The sequence below is a fragment of the Budorcas taxicolor genome, chromosome 7 (genome assembly GCF_023091745.1).
Source record: "Budorcas taxicolor isolate Tak-1 chromosome 7, Takin1.1, whole genome shotgun sequence".
Lineage (NCBI taxonomy): Eukaryota > Metazoa > Chordata > Mammalia > Artiodactyla > Bovidae > Budorcas > Budorcas taxicolor.
In genome coordinates this window covers 12,108,756-12,127,443 of record NC_068916.1, presented here as the reverse complement: position 1 = coordinate 12,127,443, position 18,688 = coordinate 12,108,756, and the positions used below count along the sequence as shown (strand labels likewise).

The 18,688-nt window shown below is 55.7% G+C and overlaps 3 protein-coding genes across 3 annotated transcripts; 1 reads left to right on the top strand and 2 right to left on the bottom strand.

Annotated features, from left to right (window-relative positions):
• The first annotated feature begins 4,934 nt into the window (after nt 1–4,934).
• MISP3 (MISP family member 3) lies at nt 4,935–6,690 on the top strand. The gene is made up of 3 exons (XM_052644223.1): nt 4,935–5,502; nt 6,030–6,103; nt 6,344–6,690. The coding sequence occupies exons 1-3, from the start codon at nt 4,935–4,937 to the stop codon at nt 6,353–6,355; spliced, it is 654 nt and encodes a 217-aa protein (XP_052500183.1). The 3' UTR covers nt 6,356–6,690.
• Nucleotides 6,691–11,372: 4,682 nt separating this feature from the next.
• Nucleotides 11,373–14,113, bottom strand: C7H19orf67 (chromosome 7 C19orf67 homolog). Its single transcript, XM_052642421.1, has 6 exons — nt 13,776–14,113; nt 12,973–13,117; nt 12,748–12,848; nt 12,476–12,661; nt 11,987–12,121; nt 11,373–11,547 (listed from the first exon to the last, which is right to left on the bottom strand). Exons 1-6 carry the CDS (start codon nt 14,111–14,113, stop codon nt 11,373–11,375), a joined length of 1,080 nt encoding a protein of 359 aa, XP_052498381.1.
• Nucleotides 14,114–15,342: 1,229 nt separating this feature from the next.
• On the bottom strand, nt 15,343–18,265 carry SAMD1 (sterile alpha motif domain containing 1). The gene is made up of 5 exons (XM_052643661.1): nt 17,284–18,265; nt 16,573–16,867; nt 16,386–16,482; nt 16,164–16,275; nt 15,343–16,064 (listed from the first exon to the last, which is right to left on the bottom strand). Exons 1-5 carry the CDS (start codon nt 18,226–18,228, stop codon nt 15,906–15,908), a joined length of 1,608 nt encoding a protein of 535 aa, XP_052499621.1. The 5' UTR covers nt 18,229–18,265; the 3' UTR covers nt 15,343–15,905.
• Between the last annotated feature and the right edge of the window lie 423 nt (nt 18,266–18,688).

Below are 18,688 nucleotides of genomic sequence, written 5' to 3'. Positions count from 1 at the left end.
ACTTGGGGGTGTAAAACAAACGGGGCCGGACTGAGGCCTGGGGTTTTCCTATGCCAAGTACAAAACTCCTGGGGATTCAAAATAGTTTCAGCTGAACCTGGTCTTCTATTGGGCTGGTCAAAATGTTCCTTTGGGACTTTTTTTTTTTTGTAACAACAACCCGAAGATGGTATGGCAAAACCAAAGTGAACTTTCTGGCGAACCAAATAGATCCTCCTAAAAGCATATTTGGGGGGCTTCCATGGTGGTTCAGTGGTTAAGAAACCCTCGCCTTGCCATGATGGGGATATGAGTTTGCTTCCTGGCCTGGAAACTAAGATTTCACATGCTGTGGGGCAACTAAGCCCACACGCCACAATGAAAGATCCAACATGAGGCACGAAGATCTCTTGTGCCACAACTAAGACTCAAGTCAGCCAAATTTTTCTTTTTTTAATAAAAGCTTATTTGCCATGATAGAAATAGAGAACACATTTTTAAAAATTAGTTTTTAGTTGTGGTAAAATACACAAAATTTACCATTGGTAGCATTTAATACATTCACAAGGTTGTGCAACTTGCCACTATCTAGCTAGGTCCAGAACCTTTTCATTACCCCTGGAGGAAATTCTGTACCCATTAAACAGACACTCCTTCCCCAAGACCCTGGCAACCACTGATCTGCATCTGTCTCTGTGGATTTACCTATTGTGGACATTTTTTAAAATCAGTGGAATCATACAATATGTGGCCTGTTCTGTCTGGCTTCTTTCACTGAGCATAATTTTTTCAAAAGAGAAAGTGTTAGTTGCTGAGTAGTGTCTGACTCTTCAAGACCCTATGAACTGTAGCCCACTAGGCTCCTCTGTCCGTGGGGTTTCCCAGGCAAGAATACTGGAGTGGGTTGCCATTCCCTTCTCCATAATGTTGTCAAGGTTCATCCATATTTTAGCCTGAATCAGTGCTTCATTCCTTTTTCATGGCTGAATAATATTCCATTGTATGAATGGATCACATTTTGCTTATCCATTCATTTGTTGATGGACATTTGGGTTGTTCCCACCTTTTGGAGGACAGTGTATATTTTTCTTCATTGCTTGTAGCTTGATATTATAACTGTTAACTATTTAGATCAACACTTATATAGGCTTCCCTAAAGGGAACTCTTGTCCTGGGTTCCACCTTGAGGCAAGATCGTTCTGTTTACAATTGTGTCTCTCTTAAACTCAATGGCAACTTCCAAGTCTATTTCTTTGTTCCCAAATTTGGGAACATTCTTTAGTAAGTGTTATGTGTTAGGCACTGTTCTGGCGTGAGAGAGCTGGGTGAAGATGACAAACAGAAAATGCTGTAATACCACTCACTCTCCAGCTGAGGTGGGGGGCAGGCAGAGATAGATAATATACAAATAAAGAAACAAAGGTAATTGATGATAACTAGAGTATTGTGAAAGTGTTAGTCGCTCAGTCGTGTCCAACTCTTTGTGATCCCATAGACTGTAGCACACGAGGCTCCTCTGTCCATGGCATTCTCCAGGCAAGAATACTGGAGTAGGTAGCCATTCCCTTCTCCTGGGGATCTTCCCAACTCAGGGATCAAACCTGGTTCTCCTGCATTGTAGGCAGATTCTTTACCGTCTGAGCCACAAGGGAAGCCCAACTGTAGTACCGGGTTAATTACAAAAAATAAAAAAGGCAGGGATAGAGTTACGGAGAAGAGCTGTGTTTGAGGTAGGCTAGGTGATCAGAGACCACTTCTCTGAAGCAGTGACATCTGAATCAAGTGACATCTGAATAGCAGAAGCCAGCAATATGCTGAGTCATTCCAAGCAGAGAGAAAGGCCAGTACAAAGGCCCTGGGGTGGGAATGCAATCCAGAGTTTGAGGAAAGCATAAAAGTTCAGATGGAGGAGGGATCAAGGGAGAGGGTGTCAGGAGATGAGATCTGAGAAGTGGGAAGGGGTTTTGAGCCAGGGTAGGAAATTTGGATTTTTCTCCTAAGTTTGGTGGAGACACATCGGAGGGCAATGAATGGCTGGGAAAAGGGTGGAGAGAAGTGGACAACTTCATAATATGTGTTGGAGGTAGAGCAAACAGCAATCCAATATATGAATGGACTGGGGGTGGGTAGGGAAAAAAAGAAATTGAGGCTGAGTTCCACATTTTGGGACATGAAAAACAGAATGAGTGAGTTGCTATATGTAGTAAAGAGAAGTAGAGTTGGGGGAGACCAAGAATTCAGTTTTGAAAGTGTTCAGTTTGACCTATCTATTAGACTGGGGACCGTTGGATATGAGTTAAAACTCAGAGGAGAAATTAGAGCTAGAGATATAAATTTGGGAGACATCTGCATAGACATGGTGTTTAAAGTGTGAAACTGGAGTTTGTCAAGGTCTGAGTGTTGGCAGGAAAGAGACTGTATACTTAAACTGAGTAATTGATCAGAACTCAACAGAAGGAAATAAACAAGGCGTAGTGCACTCGCTGGGTTAGCATCAGCTGGGAGCTCTTACCACCCCATAGCCCTGGAGAGAGAGAGCTGTTTGGAACTGCTGCCGGCAGTGGAGAGACACAGCCAACAAAGCTTGGAAGAAGAACACGTGAGATAAACATCCTGATCTCTCATTCTCCTCTCTCCCATCAGCCAAACCCAATGGAAGCCAGAGGGGAAGGAACCCCATTGATGCAGGTGAACCAGAAGTCTGAAAACGGGCACTTGGGAGGTCAGAGGAAAACCATAAGTGGGTAGCATTCTCCAAGACTAAGGAGCTGGTGGAAAGGAACTCAGGGCAAAGCCAGTGACCAGGTCTGGTAAATGGAGGTCACAGGGGTCCTTGGACAGAGAAGGGTCAGTGGTGTGGTGGAACCAAGAGCACAGTGTGCATGGCTAGAAGAGAGATGCACATACTCATGTGAAGTCGTTTTTGACTCTGTGACCCTTTGGACAGTATCCCGCCAGGCTCCTCTGTCCATGGGGATTTTTCAGGCAAGAATACTGGAGTGGGTTGCTATTTGCTCCTCCAGGAGAGCTTCCTGACCCAGGGGTTGAACCCGTGTCTCCTGCATTGCAGGCGGATTCTTTACCACTGAGCCATCCGGGAAGAAGAGGAACAGGAGGTGATAAAGTGGAGAGTCCACTGTAGAGACAACTCATTCCAGAAGCAGAGTTTTCATCGTCATCACCTCCCAAAGGGGTAAGTACTACCATCCCCATTTTACAGATAAAAAAACTGAGTCTTGGAGAAGACTGACACTTAGCTCAGGTTCTCAGTGGGATGGAACCCAGGTGGGCCCAATTCCAATTGGGCCAATAGAGTCAGAGGGAGGAGGGTAGCAGCTTGAGATTGGGATCCAGGAGAGAGCGGAGCGAGAGGGCGGATGGAAAAGAGAGTCACCAGGGTAGGCAGAGAGTTGGATTGTTGGCACTCCTGAGACTGTGTAGCCGCCCCCCACCCTTTCTTCAGGTAACTATCTTTTCCACTGGTCATCCCAAAATGGAGGGGGGGGGGGCAGGTTTTGGCGAAAGCCCAGTGGAAGAGAGTGGAAAATGTCGCTGGGAGTAGGTCGCCTGTTCCTGGCATCAATCCTGGCCAAGAACACCACAATCTGGCCCCAGCTGCAGAGAGCTACTTCCCCCACAAGCCTGGATACTTCCCTGGGTCTCCCAGTCGCCTGGGCCCAAGGTGACCGCCCTTCCAACCTTAGCTGCTCTTCTGGGTCCTGGGCGCGCTGTGTGTGCATGCCTGCCTGGTCCCTCGGTCTGGGAGTGCGCTTGGCAGCGGCCGGCTCGCGAACTTTTCCGGGTGGGGTGAGGGGAAGTGCCCTATGGGCCTGGCGCGGGCGCTGGCTCTCGGCTTGGAAGTGTGAGCCCAGGCACTAGAAGACAGACTTGGGCGGGCGGAGAGGCGGTTCCTGGCGCCCCCTCCAGCCCGAACTGTGCGCTGCAGGGGTGGAAATTGAAAGGACAGCCCGGAGCCAGTTGCTGTCGCTGCCAGGCGGCTGACACAGGATTGGCGGGCCAGGCCAGGCCCCGGAAAGATGATTTCAGAGGACACCCCACCAGAAGACAGTGGTTCAGAGGTTCAGCCAGGCGTGCAGCTGGGTGGGACCAAGCCCCCTGGTAACGCCGGGGACGTGAGCCCGAAAAGGTGCCAAGGTGGCGCCCATTGAGTGAACACTGCATCTAGACTGGCGCCCCCAGGTAGCAGGCTAGGTCTAGGGAAGCTCTCTTCTAAAACATCCAGTGCCCCGAACTGACAGGCGCGTCAGTGGACCAAACCCATTGCCCAGCTGAGGCGCCCCCCCTCGGGGGCGGGGCCAGGGCGGGGCCCCGAGTCCGGCCGGCAGGTGCAGGGGGCGGTGCCCGGCCCTGCCCCCGAGGGCAGTTCTTGGAGGCCAGGGGCGGGTCAGAGAAGTGGCCCGTGCGGGCGACGCCTTGGAACCCGCGGACGGCAATTGCAACCACAGGTGCTGCGCGGGGCAGGGTGTCCCAGCTCTAGGCATCAAAACTCCAGCGCTGGGAGCTAAGGCTTCCGAGCTGCTCCCAACCCCGGACACCTACCTAGGCCCCTGGGCGGCAGAACGGAGCCCTGGGGTCGTCCGAAGCGCGTGGGCCTGAACCCCCCGGCTTAGATAGCGAAATTCCCAAGCCTGCCGCAGAGCTGAATACCGACGTCCCCGTGCCCTCCCCAGACCAGGGCGCGGAGACGCCCGAGCAAGAGAGGGAAGACCTCGGACCATCAGCGAGGCAGGACGCAGAGCGTCCTGGGCCGGACCGCAGCTGGGGGCTTTGAGAGTCCTGGGCAAGGAAGCGACGACCCTGAACCGTCTGAAGCGCTAGGCACGGGGATCCTGGAGCAGTGTCTCTCTCAAGGTCCGGAAACCTCCTCTGAGTCGAACTCGGAAGCCCTCCAGTTGCGTTCGGCGACCCCACAACATCCCCTAGAGGAGCCACTCATGGAGACGCCCATCGAGCGCGAAATTCGCCGTAGCTGCGAACGCGAGGAAAGCTTGCGCCGGAGCCGGGGCCTGAGCCCAGGTCGCGCGGGCAGTGAACTCGTTGAACTGCGCGTGCGGCCGGTGCTCAGCCTGCCGGGCCCCAGCCCCGCGCTCCCGCGCGCGTTGGAGCGCGCTCGGGCTGGCGCGCAGATGCAGCGAGACATCGAGCGGGAGGCCCATCGGCAGGCGGCGCTGGCGCGCCCCGAAGTCCCGAAGCAGAGCGCCCGGCCGCCGCCGCAGCCCCTGGGCGAGCTCAAGCGCTTTTTCGAGGCTGCTGGCGGGTGCTCCTCCTCACCCGCGGCGGAGGGCAGCGCAGACACGCAGCGGCTGTCCGAGCCCGGAGGCCGGCTGCATTCAGTCGTACAGGGCCGGTGTCCGGTGCTGTCTCGCGCCCCGCCGCCCATCGCACCGTCGCTGCTGGAGCAGGAGGTGCGCGAGGTGAATGAGCGCGAGCGGGAGCTGCAGCGCCAGCGGCTGAGCCTCTACGGCACCGCCGAGTTCAAGGAGCCCGCGCCCAGCCTAACGGGTAAGCCACCGGCGTCCCAACGCTGGGGATTTCCAGGGCTCCAGCCGCTTTCACCGACTCCCCTACTCCAGTGGCCCTCTAATCCTCAGGGTCTTCCTTCCTGGCTCCCAAACTCCCCAGACTCTCCTCTCTCTGCCCACCCTTTCTGGACTGACCGTCCCTATGCTCCACCCCCAATCCCGTCGGACTCCCAGACACACCCCACCTAGGCTTGTGGTGGGGGAAGGGAGGAGGATCCCAGATGTGTTTGTCGGGTTCCCAGGGACCCTCCCTGGGTTCTGGCACACCTGGATCTCCCCCTCTGAATTTTCTGGTTCCTACCTCCTCACTCTGGTTTGTTCGCCTTCCCCCTCCCTGGGGTTCCTCCCTCCTCCCTCGGGACGGAGGCCTCAGCGGGGAGGAGGGGGGTGAACGCCTGTGTGTGTTTAAGGGGTGCGGCCGCTCTCCTTCGTCCTGACTGCCTCCTGCTGGTAAGGCGTGGGGGGCGGGGGATGTGCAATCCCAGCTGAGCGCCCCTTCCTCCTCAGTGAGCAGGGGTGACGGAAAGCTGGCGGTGATCTGGCCTCCTCGCAGAAAGGCTTCGGAGAACGGTCTGGAACAGGTGGGAACCCTTTTCCCCTCCTGCCCCTACCCCAACCCTCTGCGTGGGAGAAAACTGGGCTAGCGAAAGGGCTCCCTGGGAAGTCACCGGGCTAGGACCCCAAGTCCTGGGCGTGGCCCGCGAGTGAGAAGGAGGCAGTGGTCGTGGGGCCCATACTGCCCCATCCGGCGCCTGGGTGTCCCCATTCGCGGTGCCCGAGCCGCTGAGATTTGCCTTTGGTCTGGCCCCTTCCCCTGGCAGGAGGAGCCTTGAGGTTCCGGCCCTCTGGGGTCCCCCGAGGAAAGTAACACGCTCCGCAGACGCTCAGGCCCGGGCGCTCAGGAGTGCCCTCCGGATCCGCGGAAGGCCTGAAGAAGGGCCACAGGTCTGTGCCGGGGAAGACGCAATCGATCAGCATCCTTGAACCTGACTTTGTGAAACTGACCGGAATCTTCTATAAAACTGTTAGTCCCCATTGGGAAACACCGTCGTCACAACCTCACCAGTAAAACTGCCCAGCCTTTCTCCGCCTAACTGCAAACGGCACTTAGCCTCTCCTGGCCTTGTCTGTTAGAGGACAGGGGTCCTCGGCTGTCCCTGCTCCCCAATAAAACCCTTTCTTTCTGGACAGTGCAGGCTATTTTCTTCTGGGTTCTCTTCTCCTGGGGTGGGGCAGGAGTGCGGTGAGACGAGGAAGGCCTGAGACACAAGGGAGGCACCAGCCGGAATGCAGAATGTCCCCTTGTCGCCGGGTTCCGTGGCCGCTGGTCTCCCTGGCCTTGCCGGGGTCCTAGTGCCCCCTAGCGATGCGGGCGCGACCTGCGGACTGCGGCTTTGGGACAAACGAACTCATGCCCTCCCTTTATTGGTGCCAAACGACGTGCCCCGCGCATGGTGCTGGCTAGACAGAAGTAATAAGAGGTTGTTCCCGCCCTGGGGATGTAAACAATAGCTACCAAGGAAAAAAATGTTGGTAGTTCAAGCTCCTTAGCAGGGCATGTAAGGCCATTTATAATCTGCCTACAATGGCATCCCACTCCAGTACTCTTGCCTGGAAAATCCCATGGACGGAAAAGCCTGGTAGGCTACAGTCCATGGGGTCTCGAAGAGTCGGACACGACTGAGCGACCTCACTTTCACTTTTCACTGTCATGCATTGGAGAGGGAAATGGCAACCCACTCCAGTGTTCTTGCCTGGAGAATCCCAGGGACAGGGGAGCCTGGTGGGCTGCCGTCTATGGGGTCGCCCAGAGTCGGACACGACTGAAGCGACTTAGCAGCAGCAGCAGCAGCAATTGTAAACCTCACATGCTTACAGACCCCAGTGTGTGTGTGTTACTGCTTAGGCGTTTCTGACTTTTTGAGATCCCATGAGCTGTAGCTCGCCAGGCTCCTCAGTCCATGGAATTCTCCAGGCGAGAATACTGAGTCAGTTGCCTCCCAACCCAGGGATGGAAGCCGGGTCTCCAAAATTGCATGCAGATTCTTTACCGTCTTAGCCACCAGGGAAGCTCTTATAGACCCCAGACAGATATTAAAAGAGAGAGAGGGTGTGCTGTAAAACAAAGACCTTGTTTCAACAGGAAGGAGGTACGGGTTCCTCCATATCACTAGCGCTTTGAGTGAGTGAGCTCAATGGTGTCAAGTCTCTGTTTTCCAAAAGCAACTGGAGGGAATGCCCTGGCAGTCCAGTGGTTAGGACTTCATGATTTCATTGCCAAAGGTAGGCCCTCGTTCAATCCCAGGTTTGGGAACTAAGATCCCACAACCCCTGTGGTGCAGCCAAAAAATCTACAATAAAACAAAACAAAAAGCCCCAAAGTAATTGGAAATCATCTTTAAAAGAGAAATCTACTGAACTTTAAATAATTGTGGCTATTTAGAAAACTTTAATTGGTGGGAGGTAGGAGCAGACAGCAAACAATACCTGTTGCAATAGGGCTTGTGGCTTAGTTGGCAAGACCTTCTTAACTTCCCTTGGTCCCAAGACAAGGGGTCCAAGGCCCCCCAATGGGGTTCAAGATAAGCTGTAAAGCTGCATCAGTGCAGTATATTCTGAAGTTTTAATGTATCAAATTCTTAGAGGTGTGCTGAGACCCAGAAAAGACTGTTTTAGAATCATTGTTTAAACTCTTGGGTTTATGCCTGGGTCTAGCTCACACAGCATTGCACCCCAAAAGTAGCTCAGCCCAAGGACCCACCCCCGACCCCATCATCAGCACACTGACCACATCTTGACTGTGAGTCTGGGAGGAATGGAGAGAAAGGCAAGAAAGAGCCAGCATTTATTGTTCAGTTGCTCAATCATCTCTGACTCTTTGCAACCCCATGGACTGCAGCACTCCAGGCTTCCCTGTCCTTCACCATCTCCTTGAGCTTGCTCAAACTCATGTCCATTGAGTTGGTGATGCCATCCAATCATCTCGTCCTCTGTTGTCCCCTTCTCCTGCCTCCAATCTTTCCCAGCATCGGGATCTTTTCTAATGAGTCAGCTCTTTGCATCAGGGGGCCTAAGGACTGGAGCATCAGTCCTTCCAATGAATATTCAGGATTGGTTTCCTTTAGGATTGACTGGTTTGATCTTTCAGTTCGAGGAACTCTCAAGCCTTCAACACTGCAGTTCAGAGCCAGCACTGCCAAGGTGGAAAATGGAAACACCAAGAACCTGTTCTTAATCCCCTGCAGAGGAGCTAAGAGCTAAGGATGTTGAGTTGACAGAACTTAAGTGTAGACCTGGGTTCATGAACTTTCTTGAAGTTACCTGAGGCATGCTTATGTCAAATAAATCAGATTCTGATAGAGGCTTTGGCATCAATAAAGTTCCTCAGGTGTTTCTAACATGGAGCCAAGTTTGAGAGCCACGAGGTCGATGTAGGCTCAATATAGGTTGATACAGGCTCAAAGTGTGGTGTCTGGACGAGAAACATCAGCATCACTTGGGATCTTGTGAGAAAAAAGTTCCAGCCCAGACTTAGTGATCAAACCCTCCAGTGATTCTAAAGTTAGAGAAACATGGGTATAGACAGTTCCTGAGCAACTACTGGTTGCTTAGTCGCTAAGTTGTGCCCGACTCTTTTACAATCATATGGACTATACATCCCACCAGGCTCATCTGTCCATGGGATTTTCCCAGGCAAGAATACTGGAGTGGGTTGCCATTTCCTTCTCCAGGAGATCTTCCCCACTCAGGGATGGAAACCCCACCCCCCCATCTCCTGCATTGGCAGGCAGGTTCTTTATCGCTGAGCCACCAGGGCTTCCCTCCTGACCAACAGGACCCAGGAAATCAAACCTGTTTCCTTCTCCCAGTACTGCCACCACCCACCAGAAATATAGTTTTAAGTGGCCTGTGGATTTGTCTTAAGGGAAGATAAATTAAAGCTGCATGTAGCTAGTCCAAATTGAGATGTGCTGTAAGTGCAAAATACACAGATTTAAAAAACCTAGTGCAAAAAAAGGGGGATACCTCAATTTCTTACATTGACTATATGTTGCAAAAATATTTTGGACATCTGGGATAAAATAAAAATATCAATAAAAGTCTGACCTCTTTATTCTTTTAATATTGCTCTTAAAAATTTGCAATTACGTAGGTGACTCGCATTTGTGGCTCAAATTCCTATTGGACTGGACTAAACAGTTTTCCAGTAGTCATGTTATGGATGTGAGTTGGACCATAAAGAAAGCTGAGCTCCGAAGAAGTGATGCTTTTGAACTGTGGTGTTGGAGAAGATTCTTGAGAGCCCCTTGGACTGCAAGGAGATCCAACCAGTCCATCCTAAAGGAGATCAATCCTGGGTGTTCATTGGAAGGACTGATGTTGAAGCTGAAACTCCAATACTTTGGCCACCTGATGTGAAGAGCTAACTCATTTGAAAAGACCTTGATGCTGGGAACGATTGAGGGCAGGAGGAGAAGGGGATGACAGAGGATAAGATGGCTGGATGGCATCACCGACTCAACGGACATGAGTTTGGGTAGGCTACGTGAGTTGGTGATGGACAGGGAAGCCTGGCGTGCTGCAATTCATGGGGTTGCGAAGAGTCGGACATGACTGAGCGACTGAACTGAACTGAGTCTAAACAGTGGTGGTGGTGAACTCAGAGGGGCCTTGACTCAGTATTAGGGAACTTCAGAACCCGTTTGGACTCATTCAAACTCCTGGGTTGTGGACTAAAAAATCCTTGGTGCAGTCAGAAATTGTTACCAAAAGCCTCTACTCCCACTCCAAAAAGACAAGGGTTTTGGTTAATCATGATTCACTTCACGTTTCTATTTTTATAATTCGTAAACTGGGATAATCATGACACATGATAATACTATGTGTCAGGGACTATTAGGTAAGCAGGGCTCCAAATCTCGCCTCCAACTCTGAAAATGCTAGAGGGAATCAAAAGGTATCCGTTAGTTTAAGGGGAGAGGGGTGGGTAACTCGCAGCTGAGTGACAGCCGAATTGAGGACACTCCTTCCCTGGCAAGTGACCAGTTGCTGTCAGGTCCAGGCTCCACCACTTGGCCTCTGAAGCTCTAGGTAGGCGGGCTCACCTCTCAACCCGGTCTCCTTTTCAGTCCAAGGCTGGGAGCGTTCCCAAGTTGGAGTGCCTCACCGCTCTCCCACCAGCCCGCGCCCCGGACACCTCAGGAGGGTACAGCGACCTGCCCAAGCCATGACCCCAAAGCTGGAAGAGAAAGATTAGGAAACTGATCGGCGCTTAGGAAACTGATCGCTGGCCCTTTCCTGGGGGCACGTCGGGAAATAGAGTCTTTTTTGGTACAGGGAAATAATTTCCGGGTCAAAACATGAGAGTGGGCGTAGCCCTGCGTTCCTTCTCACAGTGGGCGTTGAATTTCCTCGCTACCCGAAACTTGCGGTTATCTGGGTTCCGGTTGTTGACAGGAGCCGCTACTTCCCTTTTTGCTTTGTACCAGCCCCTACGCATGCTCTGAGCTCCCGTCGGCCAGTCAGTGGACCACAGTTTTGTTTCCATAAGACTACATTACCCAGAAGCCACAGCGAGTGGGCGGGGCCTCCTCTCCCCGGGAGGGAGGGGAGCGGCGCACGGAGCGGACGCTGAGCCTGTGACCTCTTTCTTTCTTTTATTTAACACAAAACTGGTGTGTTCACAAGCAGGGCTCCGCGGCCGGGCCGGTTCCAGTGCGGACGGGCCAGCTCGACCTGGCCCCTTGGAAGGCAGGCCGAGCCGCACTAGGATAGCTAGTGAGCCCCTCCCCTACCCCATCTTCTGGAGTTTGGAACTGTCAAGCTCCAGCTCCCACCCTCTCTCCAGGTTCAAGACTCCTGCGCGGCCCACGCCGCGGGCCCGGCGGCGCTCGGGGGCCGAGCCATGCCTGCCTGGCTCGTGAGGATCTGCACCAGCAGGTCGGTGGCCAGCATGTGCGACGGCTCCTCGAAGCCGATGGTCAGCAGCTGCTGGTAGTCCCCAGGCGGCTGCGGGCACAAAATCCTGGGGGCCAGGGACAGACAGGCCAGGACGTGAGCGTCCCCTGCTACTCGGGAGCCCCTCCCCTTGAGCGAAAGGCTGCGGCTGAAAGAGGCTTTGTTTCAGCTGGGGGTGGGAAAGTGGTTTCCTTGTTGATGAGAAACCTAGAGGGTAAGGCTCTGGGAGGCTGAGCAAATTTATCCCTGACCTGGCTGATGGCTCAACGAGCTGTGTGTCCTTCGGCAGGTAACTTAACCTCTCTGAACACCTGTTTCCTTTGTAAAATGGGGCTAGTAGTGTAGACCTCAGAGGGTTGTTACATGAGTCTGCATAAACGCTTTTCAGGGCACAATAAAATTCATTATCATCAATGGTAACAGTGTTGAGGGAGGCAGATGGTCTCTGGTTGGTTTCTGTCCCTCCCTCCAGATCCCACCCACCTTACCATTGCCCTGGCTCCTACCACGAATAAAGGTCATCCTCGGCTGGTCCTAGGGGCACCCATCGGCCGATGGACCACAGCTTCTGAATCTGGGGGCAGGAATTGGCCGGACTCTTGCCTGTGTCTTCCCATGTATCTCTATAGCATAGGAAGTAGCTGGGAGGGGAAGGGGCAGCAATTTAAAGTGAGCAGTGAGTAGTTTCTCAGTTCTTCTGTTTGAGGGCTCTAATTTTGGAGGTAAAGTGGAAACTCATCAAAAGTTGCCTTCAGGTTCTCAGGTAGGCATGTGACAATACTGAGGCCTTTTCTCCCTATCAGCCTAGTTTTTTAAGATAAGTACTTCTATTTTGATGGGGGCATCTATGTATGTATGTATATTTAAGGTGAGGATGACCTTGCAAAGGTTCTTGAATTCTTGCTTGGCTTTCCACTTTGGTGGCGGTTCAGTGGCCCAAACTGGCATTCTCCCATAGCGAGGGGGAGGACTTGGATTCTGATAAGGGAACTCACTAATCCACGTGGGAATCTTGCTCCCGGCTGCTGGGCTCTGGGGTGGTTTCCAGGTTCCAGCGCATCTTCTTATAGAGGTATCGGGGGAAGTGGCTGGCGGTGTAGGCGGCAGGGGCACAGTATCTGAAGATGGACACTTCATGGGAAGGACTGATGGAGAACCTCCCGCAGAAGAAACAGGAGATGCTGGCAGGAGATTAAAGAGTAAGGAATGAGGCTGTGCCCTCGGCTCCTCCACCCCTGACCCCAAGCCAAATCTCTTATGCTTTTACCTTAGGGGGTCAGTCTCCTCCAAGTTCACGAACCCAAATGAGGCATACATTAGGACCAGCTGTTCCAGGCGAAGAGTGAGTTGTTGGGAGATCTCCAGTAGCTGTACGGAAGATAGGGCATAACGAGATTAGTTGGCCTTCCAGGGGCATCCTCCCCATCCCCCAGGCCTGAGGGATGCAGAAAGGGGCATCAGGGTCTAGGAAATCTGCTCCACACACACACACCCCCTTTCGGATCAGCTCCTGCAGGGCTCCATAGACAGGGGGCACGCTCCGAGCAGCTGCCTCCAGGTACAGGAAGTAGGGCTCACACATCCGCAAGAAGGTGGGCATGGCCTTTGCCAACTGTTCCTTCTGCACTCGGTCCCTGCTGAAGGGAGAAGCAGGCCTTTGCTTGAGTCCTTGGCTCCCCCACCAATTTCTCCCATTCTCCTCACCCCTCCCACCTGTATCCCTGGCCTGGATTCCCACTACAAACTCCTGCAGTCAGGCCTTTCTCAGAGGAACTTTCAGGACCACCATCATCAAAGACATGTGAAACACTTGTTAAAATGCAGACACCTGAGTCCCACGTCTGACTTTGACCTACTACTATTCCCTGGGTGAAGCTCAGAAATCGAGGATTTAAACAACCTCCCAGGGGATTCCAATGAACATTGATCTGTGAGCATCACAGTCCCCTTTCCCTCCGTCTGGGAATCATATTATCCTCTGAGGTCTCAAACTGGTAGCCAGCAGGCCAAATCTGGCCCAGATAGGTTTTGTTTAGCCTGCCCAAGGTTCGAAACTTAAGCCAACCGTTAAAAAGTGGGAGACCAGTTCTAGCAGTTTGGCAGCCTCAAGAGCCCACATAGCAGTCCGCCCTCCCTAACCCCAAATTTCTACACAGTTCTCATAACTCTGAAATTGGGTTGCTAATCAGCTAGTGCCATTTACTTCGTCTAGCTAACCTAGTGTATTTTGCCCATTTTGTTAAACCTTCCTGTCTCCTTATCCATGGTAGAATCTAGGACCCCGTCGAGCATCACCTGTAGAGCAAGTAGCTCTGGAAATCATCTGCCTTCTTAAGCAGGTAGCAGAGCTGCTCGGTGATGGGGCTGAACATGGTGTCCAATGGCAGGCGAGGAGGGGTGGGCCGGGGGCCTGGGGCCAGACGCTCCGGGGAAGGCGTAGAGGTGGAGGCCTCGGGCAGCTGTCCCTGAACCCCGTTCTCGGGCTCCGCCTCGGGTGGGTTCCCAGGTCCGCCAGGAGGAGGCGACCACGAGGGGTCTTCGCAGGGCTGTGCCCCAGATTCCAAGTCGTCCAGGGGCGGCGTTTCCCCAGAGCCCGCGGGGAGCGGCCCCACAAACCACTGTTCGGTGGCCATCGTGCGGCAAGAGGCGGGGACCACCGGAGCTCTTTAAGCCTCCGCTGCTCACATTGGCCGCGGGTTCGACCCCGCCCAGGGTACTTCGGGCCTGCTTGGCCTGGGAGCGCGTCCCTCCTCCACTTCACCCCAGCCTCGACCTCCCTGCCGGCGCCGCGTGGAGGGAGTTCGCCTCATTTGAATTTCAACACGCCGGAGGGGCGCGCCGCTCCTGCCCGCGCTGCGCGGCAGCGGCGCCCCGCGCACACGCGCGCTCCCGGAACCTGACAGTGGGGTGCGCCTCCGGCGGAGGTGACCTGGGCTGCTGCTGGCGCGGCGGTGTCCTGGGGGCGCAGCCTGGGGCCAGCGCATCTAACTCTCGGAGGTTTCTTAGGGAGGAGGGATCTTCAGCGCTCGTCAAACCCGCGGGGTTGCAAGTATAGAAATCAAGGAAGGCCCCGCCCCGCTCGCTGACTCTGACCCCCAGGCCCTGGAATCTGTATTAACAACAAAAAAACCTAATGGAATTGAGAAACTGCATTGGAACTTACTAGGCTCTTGTGATGTAGTAGTCGTCACTAACAATAAAAATCTTCACTTGGAAAAGATTTTCCCATCTCATGATCTCATCTGATGGCCCAGTCCCTCCTGTCCCTTTTATGAAAAAGACCTTGAGGACTGGGGACCCTACCATGGGCCCAGAACAGACTTCTGCCCCCCCAAGTTGTAGGCTGGATTCTTTGTTAACATGCATACAGAAGTCTGAAGCCAAATACATTAATTATACTTAAAGACGCTGGGTAAAGAATGACAGGTGTCCAACTCCACCCTGTGTGACACTGAGCCAGCATCTTTGCAGTGATGAGCCAGTTGCCAGGTCTATAGTTTTTTTTTTTTTTTTTTAATGAGCTTTGCCTCATGGGGCTCTGGTGAGAACCCAGAGAATGCTCATAAAACCTAGAGTTAACTGCTAGTCACTTAACAAATATTTGAGCACCTACTGTGTGCTCAGGGACTATTCTGGGAAAGGAGAGATGGCAGAAGAAACAAAGAATCCTGTTCTTCTGAACAGTTACTGTCAAAATTACAGCCAGCTCTGAGGCAGCACCACTCACTACCCAGTCTCCCTCCTCACACAGCTTTGTCCTAAACCCAAGACTTCCAGGGGGCCGGGGTGGCTCTTCTCCTCCCCGGACTACTTTCATGAAATGGACTCCATTGCATTTTCTTCTTCTCTCTTTTTTTAAAATTTTATTTAAAAAACCTTCGGTGCAATATTAAAAAGCAATACGGCCAGCTGGAGCGACAATGAACAGAAAGAAAAGGGGAGGACGGATAGGGAAGATCCAGGGACCCCTTCCCCAGCTGCTCCCAGCGGCTGGAGGCCAGGGCCAGACTGGGGAGGGGCCTGGGTGGTGGGGGAGAGAGGAAAGGCCACCCACCAAAATGAACAGGCAGAATAAAACACTGATATAGGAAATATCTGGCTGAACTGAAGAGGATCTAGGGAAGATGGGAAGCCCCCATTTTCTTTCCCCAAAATGTCCTAGACTGGGTTGGGGGTGGGGAAGGGTTGGCCTCCTGGGGTGAAAGGAATAGGCCCTGTTCCACCCCATACTCCTTTGTCAGGGAGTACAGGATGTGCCGGGGGGGCCAGAGGCATGTATATTGGGGGAGAGGTGAGTAGGAATGCCCCCTCACTAGAATCTGTTAGGAGGGCTGAGGGTGTTCCCCGTCCAGCTCCCAGACTCTTGGGGGTCTTGGGTAAGATGGAGACTGGAGTGGGTCGGGGCAGGGGTGTGAGGCTGGGCGCTCAGCCTAGAAAGCCGTCAGGGTCGTCCTCCTCAAAGTGGCCTTGTTGCAGCACCTTGATGTGGTGCTCGTAGATTTTCAGGGCTGGGCCGAGGCGGATGGACAGGCCTGTCAGCACGTCTGTGCGTTGCATGAGCAGCAAAGACTTGCCATCGATTTCCTGGGTGGGACAGAGGAGAAACGAAGAGAGAGCAGGGTCAGAATGCATCCCCACTGAGACACTGAAACCCTGGGGCTAAGTTGAGGGGGCGGAACCCACCTGTTCTTGGAAAGCTGTGGCCTGCTCCGGGAAGCCAGCCTCGGTGAAGTACTCTACCACATCCGTGACCGTCCACTCCACAGGATCAGCCGGCTTCTCCTTGCGCCCCGAACTGCGTTGGAACGGAGGAAACCAGTGAGCAGTGATGCTCCTGTGGTTCTGTCACACACACCTGGGCAGCACCCCCACCCCCCACCCCGAGTCTCAAACACTGCAACTTACGGACAGCCGAAAGGGGTCCCATCAGCCCCAGGTAGGGCTGGTTTTCCTGGGGGCAAAGGCACGGGGGATGGGGAGTCTGGCCCAGTGGCAGCAGAGGCTGGGAAATAAAAAACAGATGCCTGTGGTTTTGTCTTGGGGCTCAGTTCGTTCCCACCAGCCACCCTCCCCCACCCAGAGGGATCCTTACCTGATCCCCCTTCCTTATTCATGGCGGCCATCGAGAACACTTGACGGGTGCCACTGCCTGGTGCTGGCCCGCGTCCTTCATCCTGGCCCTGGTGGGGTCCACAGGGCGTCCACTCCTTGACTCTCTCCTTGGCACTCTGAGGGCCGCGCTCGCCATTAAGTTGGTGGTGTTGGGCACCTGCAGGACGGTCTCCTTCGGGCACTTCGGAGCCCTCAGACACTTCATCTTCATCATCTTCATCTTCGTCATCTTCATCCTCCTCTTCCTTCTCAAGCACTCGCTCTTCTCCACCCCTCTGGTGCAAGAGAAGGAGGCCCGTAAGGGCATTAGCTGTTCTAGCCCTGGGCCCGACCCGGGGATCCAGGACCAAGCGGACTGCCTCACCATCACCTTTAATACCAACACGGACTAACTTTTACACATCCACTCCGTGCCAGCTCTGTGTTAATAAAGCTCTCAGTAGCCAAATCTCACTAAACTCGCTCCACAACCCCAAGAGGTCGCTACTGCTATTAAGTCGCGTTTTACAGCGGAGGAAACTGAGGCTGGCGAAGATCAAGTCACTTGCCAAGGTCACCACCCCCCGAGCCCGCAGGGAAGAAGCGCAAAGCCCTGGCCGCCCGCGGCCCGCTTCCTCCTGGGACTCTCGCCCGCCACCAACTTCGCCAGCACCTGCCCACCGCACGGCGCCCCCCTCCGCGGCGCGCTCACCTTGCTCCGCGACGCGCGGGCGCTGGCGGCCGGGGGCGCCCGCCCGGGCCTGTCCCCGCGGGGCAGCGCGAGCGCTCCGAGACGAGTGCGCTCCAGGCGGCCCCGAGCCGCCGCCTCCTCCTCTAGCAAACCCTGCACGCGGCCGCGGGTCAGGCGGCCGCCGGCGCCGCCGCTACCCCCGAGGTAGCGCACGACTTCCCGCAGGCTCACGGGCCGAGCCGGGCCGCCGGCCCGCGCCGCGCCCCCCTCCGGCGGCTGCTGTGGCTGCGGCGGCGGCGGCGGCGGCTGCTGCTGTGGCTGTGGCGCCGGCGGCAGCGGCGGCTCCCGGGCGGCGACGGCGGGCGGGGGGGCGCGGCGCGGGCCGGCCGGGGGCGCCACTGCCGGAGGAGCGGCGGGCGCGGGCGGCGGCGCGGCCAGGGGCGCGGCCCGCTGCGCGCGGGGGCCCGGTTGCGCGGGGCCGGGCGAGGGGGGCGCTGTGGCGGCAGCAGCGGCGGCCGCGCGGGGCGCCCGGGCCGGGGCGGCGGCGGCGGCGACGGGCGCGGGCGGTGGCGGTGGGGCGGGCGTGGGCGGCGGCGCGGCGGCGGCAGCGGGGCCCCCGCGGGGGGCGCGCGGCGGGGCCGGCGGGGTGGCTCCGCGCCGGGGCGGCTGGACGCGCGCCGCGTTGCGGTACGAGATGCTCCCCTTGTAGCTGACCCGGAGCACGGCGCGTTGCTGGATCAGTTTCTCTAGCTCGGCGCGCGTGCGCTCCGGCTCCGGGCCGTGCCGCCGCCGCACCATCCGGCAGATGCGCTCCAGGTCCGGCCGCGCCTTGCGCGAGCGCAGCGAGTCGATGGTGTCCAGGATCCACTCTTGGTAGTGCGGGGAAGCGGCGGACGACGAGGCAGCGGCCGCCGTGGTGGCGGCCGCCGCCGTCTCCGGCGGGGGTAGGGCCGGGGGCCCCGCCATGCCTCCCGCCCGGCCCGGCTGCACCGTGCGCGCTGCCTCCCTCCCAGCGCGGCGCCCCCCTCCCCGGCACCCCTCCCTCCGCCGCTGCCCGCCTCCTCCGCCTCCCCCCCCCGGGGGGCGCAGCGCCTCGGCGGAGCGGCGGCGGCGCTGCTGTTTCTTTGCAAAAAAAAAAAAAAGAACGAGAGAGAGAGAGAGGGAGCGAGAGAGAGAGAGGAAAAAAAACAGTGAGAGAGAAAGAAAAGAGAGAAAAAAATATGCACACACTCACTCACTCGCACGCACGCACACACAGACCCGCTTCTGCTGGGCGCGCGCGGGGCCGGGGATGCGAAGAGGGAGGAGGGGAGCGCGGCGCGGCCGGCCCCTCCCCGCCGCCGCCGCCGCCGCACGCGCGCCCTGCGCCCGGGACACTCCGGCCCCCCTTCCTTCCCTCCCTCCCTCCTCCCCGCCGCCCGCCTTC

What these genes read in the sequence shown, in the direction of transcription:
- C7H19orf67 (XM_052642421.1), bottom strand. Translation starts at nt 14,113, where the DNA reads ATGGCCACCGAACAGTGGTTTGTGGGGCCGCTCCCCGCGGGCTCTGGG. An exon ending in CAAGATTCCCACGTGGATTA is followed by an intron (nt 12,122 to 12,475) that starts GTGAGTTCCCTT and finishes TTCCCCTCCCAG; the next exon opens with CTACTTCCTATGCTATAGAG. An exon ending in GAGGATGACCTTTATTCGTG is followed by an intron (nt 11,548 to 11,986) that starts GTAGGAGCCAGG and finishes CCTGGCCCCCAG; the next exon opens with GATTTTGTGCCCGCAGCCGC.
- MISP3 (XM_052644223.1), top strand. Translation starts at nt 4,935, where the DNA reads ATGGAGACGCCCATCGAGCGCGAAATTCGCCGTAGCTGCGAACGCGAG. An exon ending in GCCCGCGCCCAGCCTAACGG is followed by an intron (nt 5,503 to 6,029) that starts GTAAGCCACCGG and finishes CTTCCTCCTCAG; the next exon opens with TGAGCAGGGGTGACGGAAAG.
- SAMD1 (XM_052643661.1), bottom strand. Translation starts at nt 18,228, where the DNA reads ATGGCGGGGCCCCCGGCCCTACCCCCGCCGGAGACGGCGGCGGCCGCC. An exon ending in GAATAAGGAAGGGGGATCAG is followed by an intron (nt 16,483 to 16,572) that starts GTAAGGATCCCT and finishes TTTATTTCCCAG; the next exon opens with CCTCTGCTGCCACTGGGCCA. An exon ending in GGGACCCCTTTCGGCTGTCC is followed by an intron (nt 16,276 to 16,385) that starts GTAAGTTGCAGT and finishes GTTCCAACGCAG; the next exon opens with TTCGGGGCGCAAGGAGAAGC.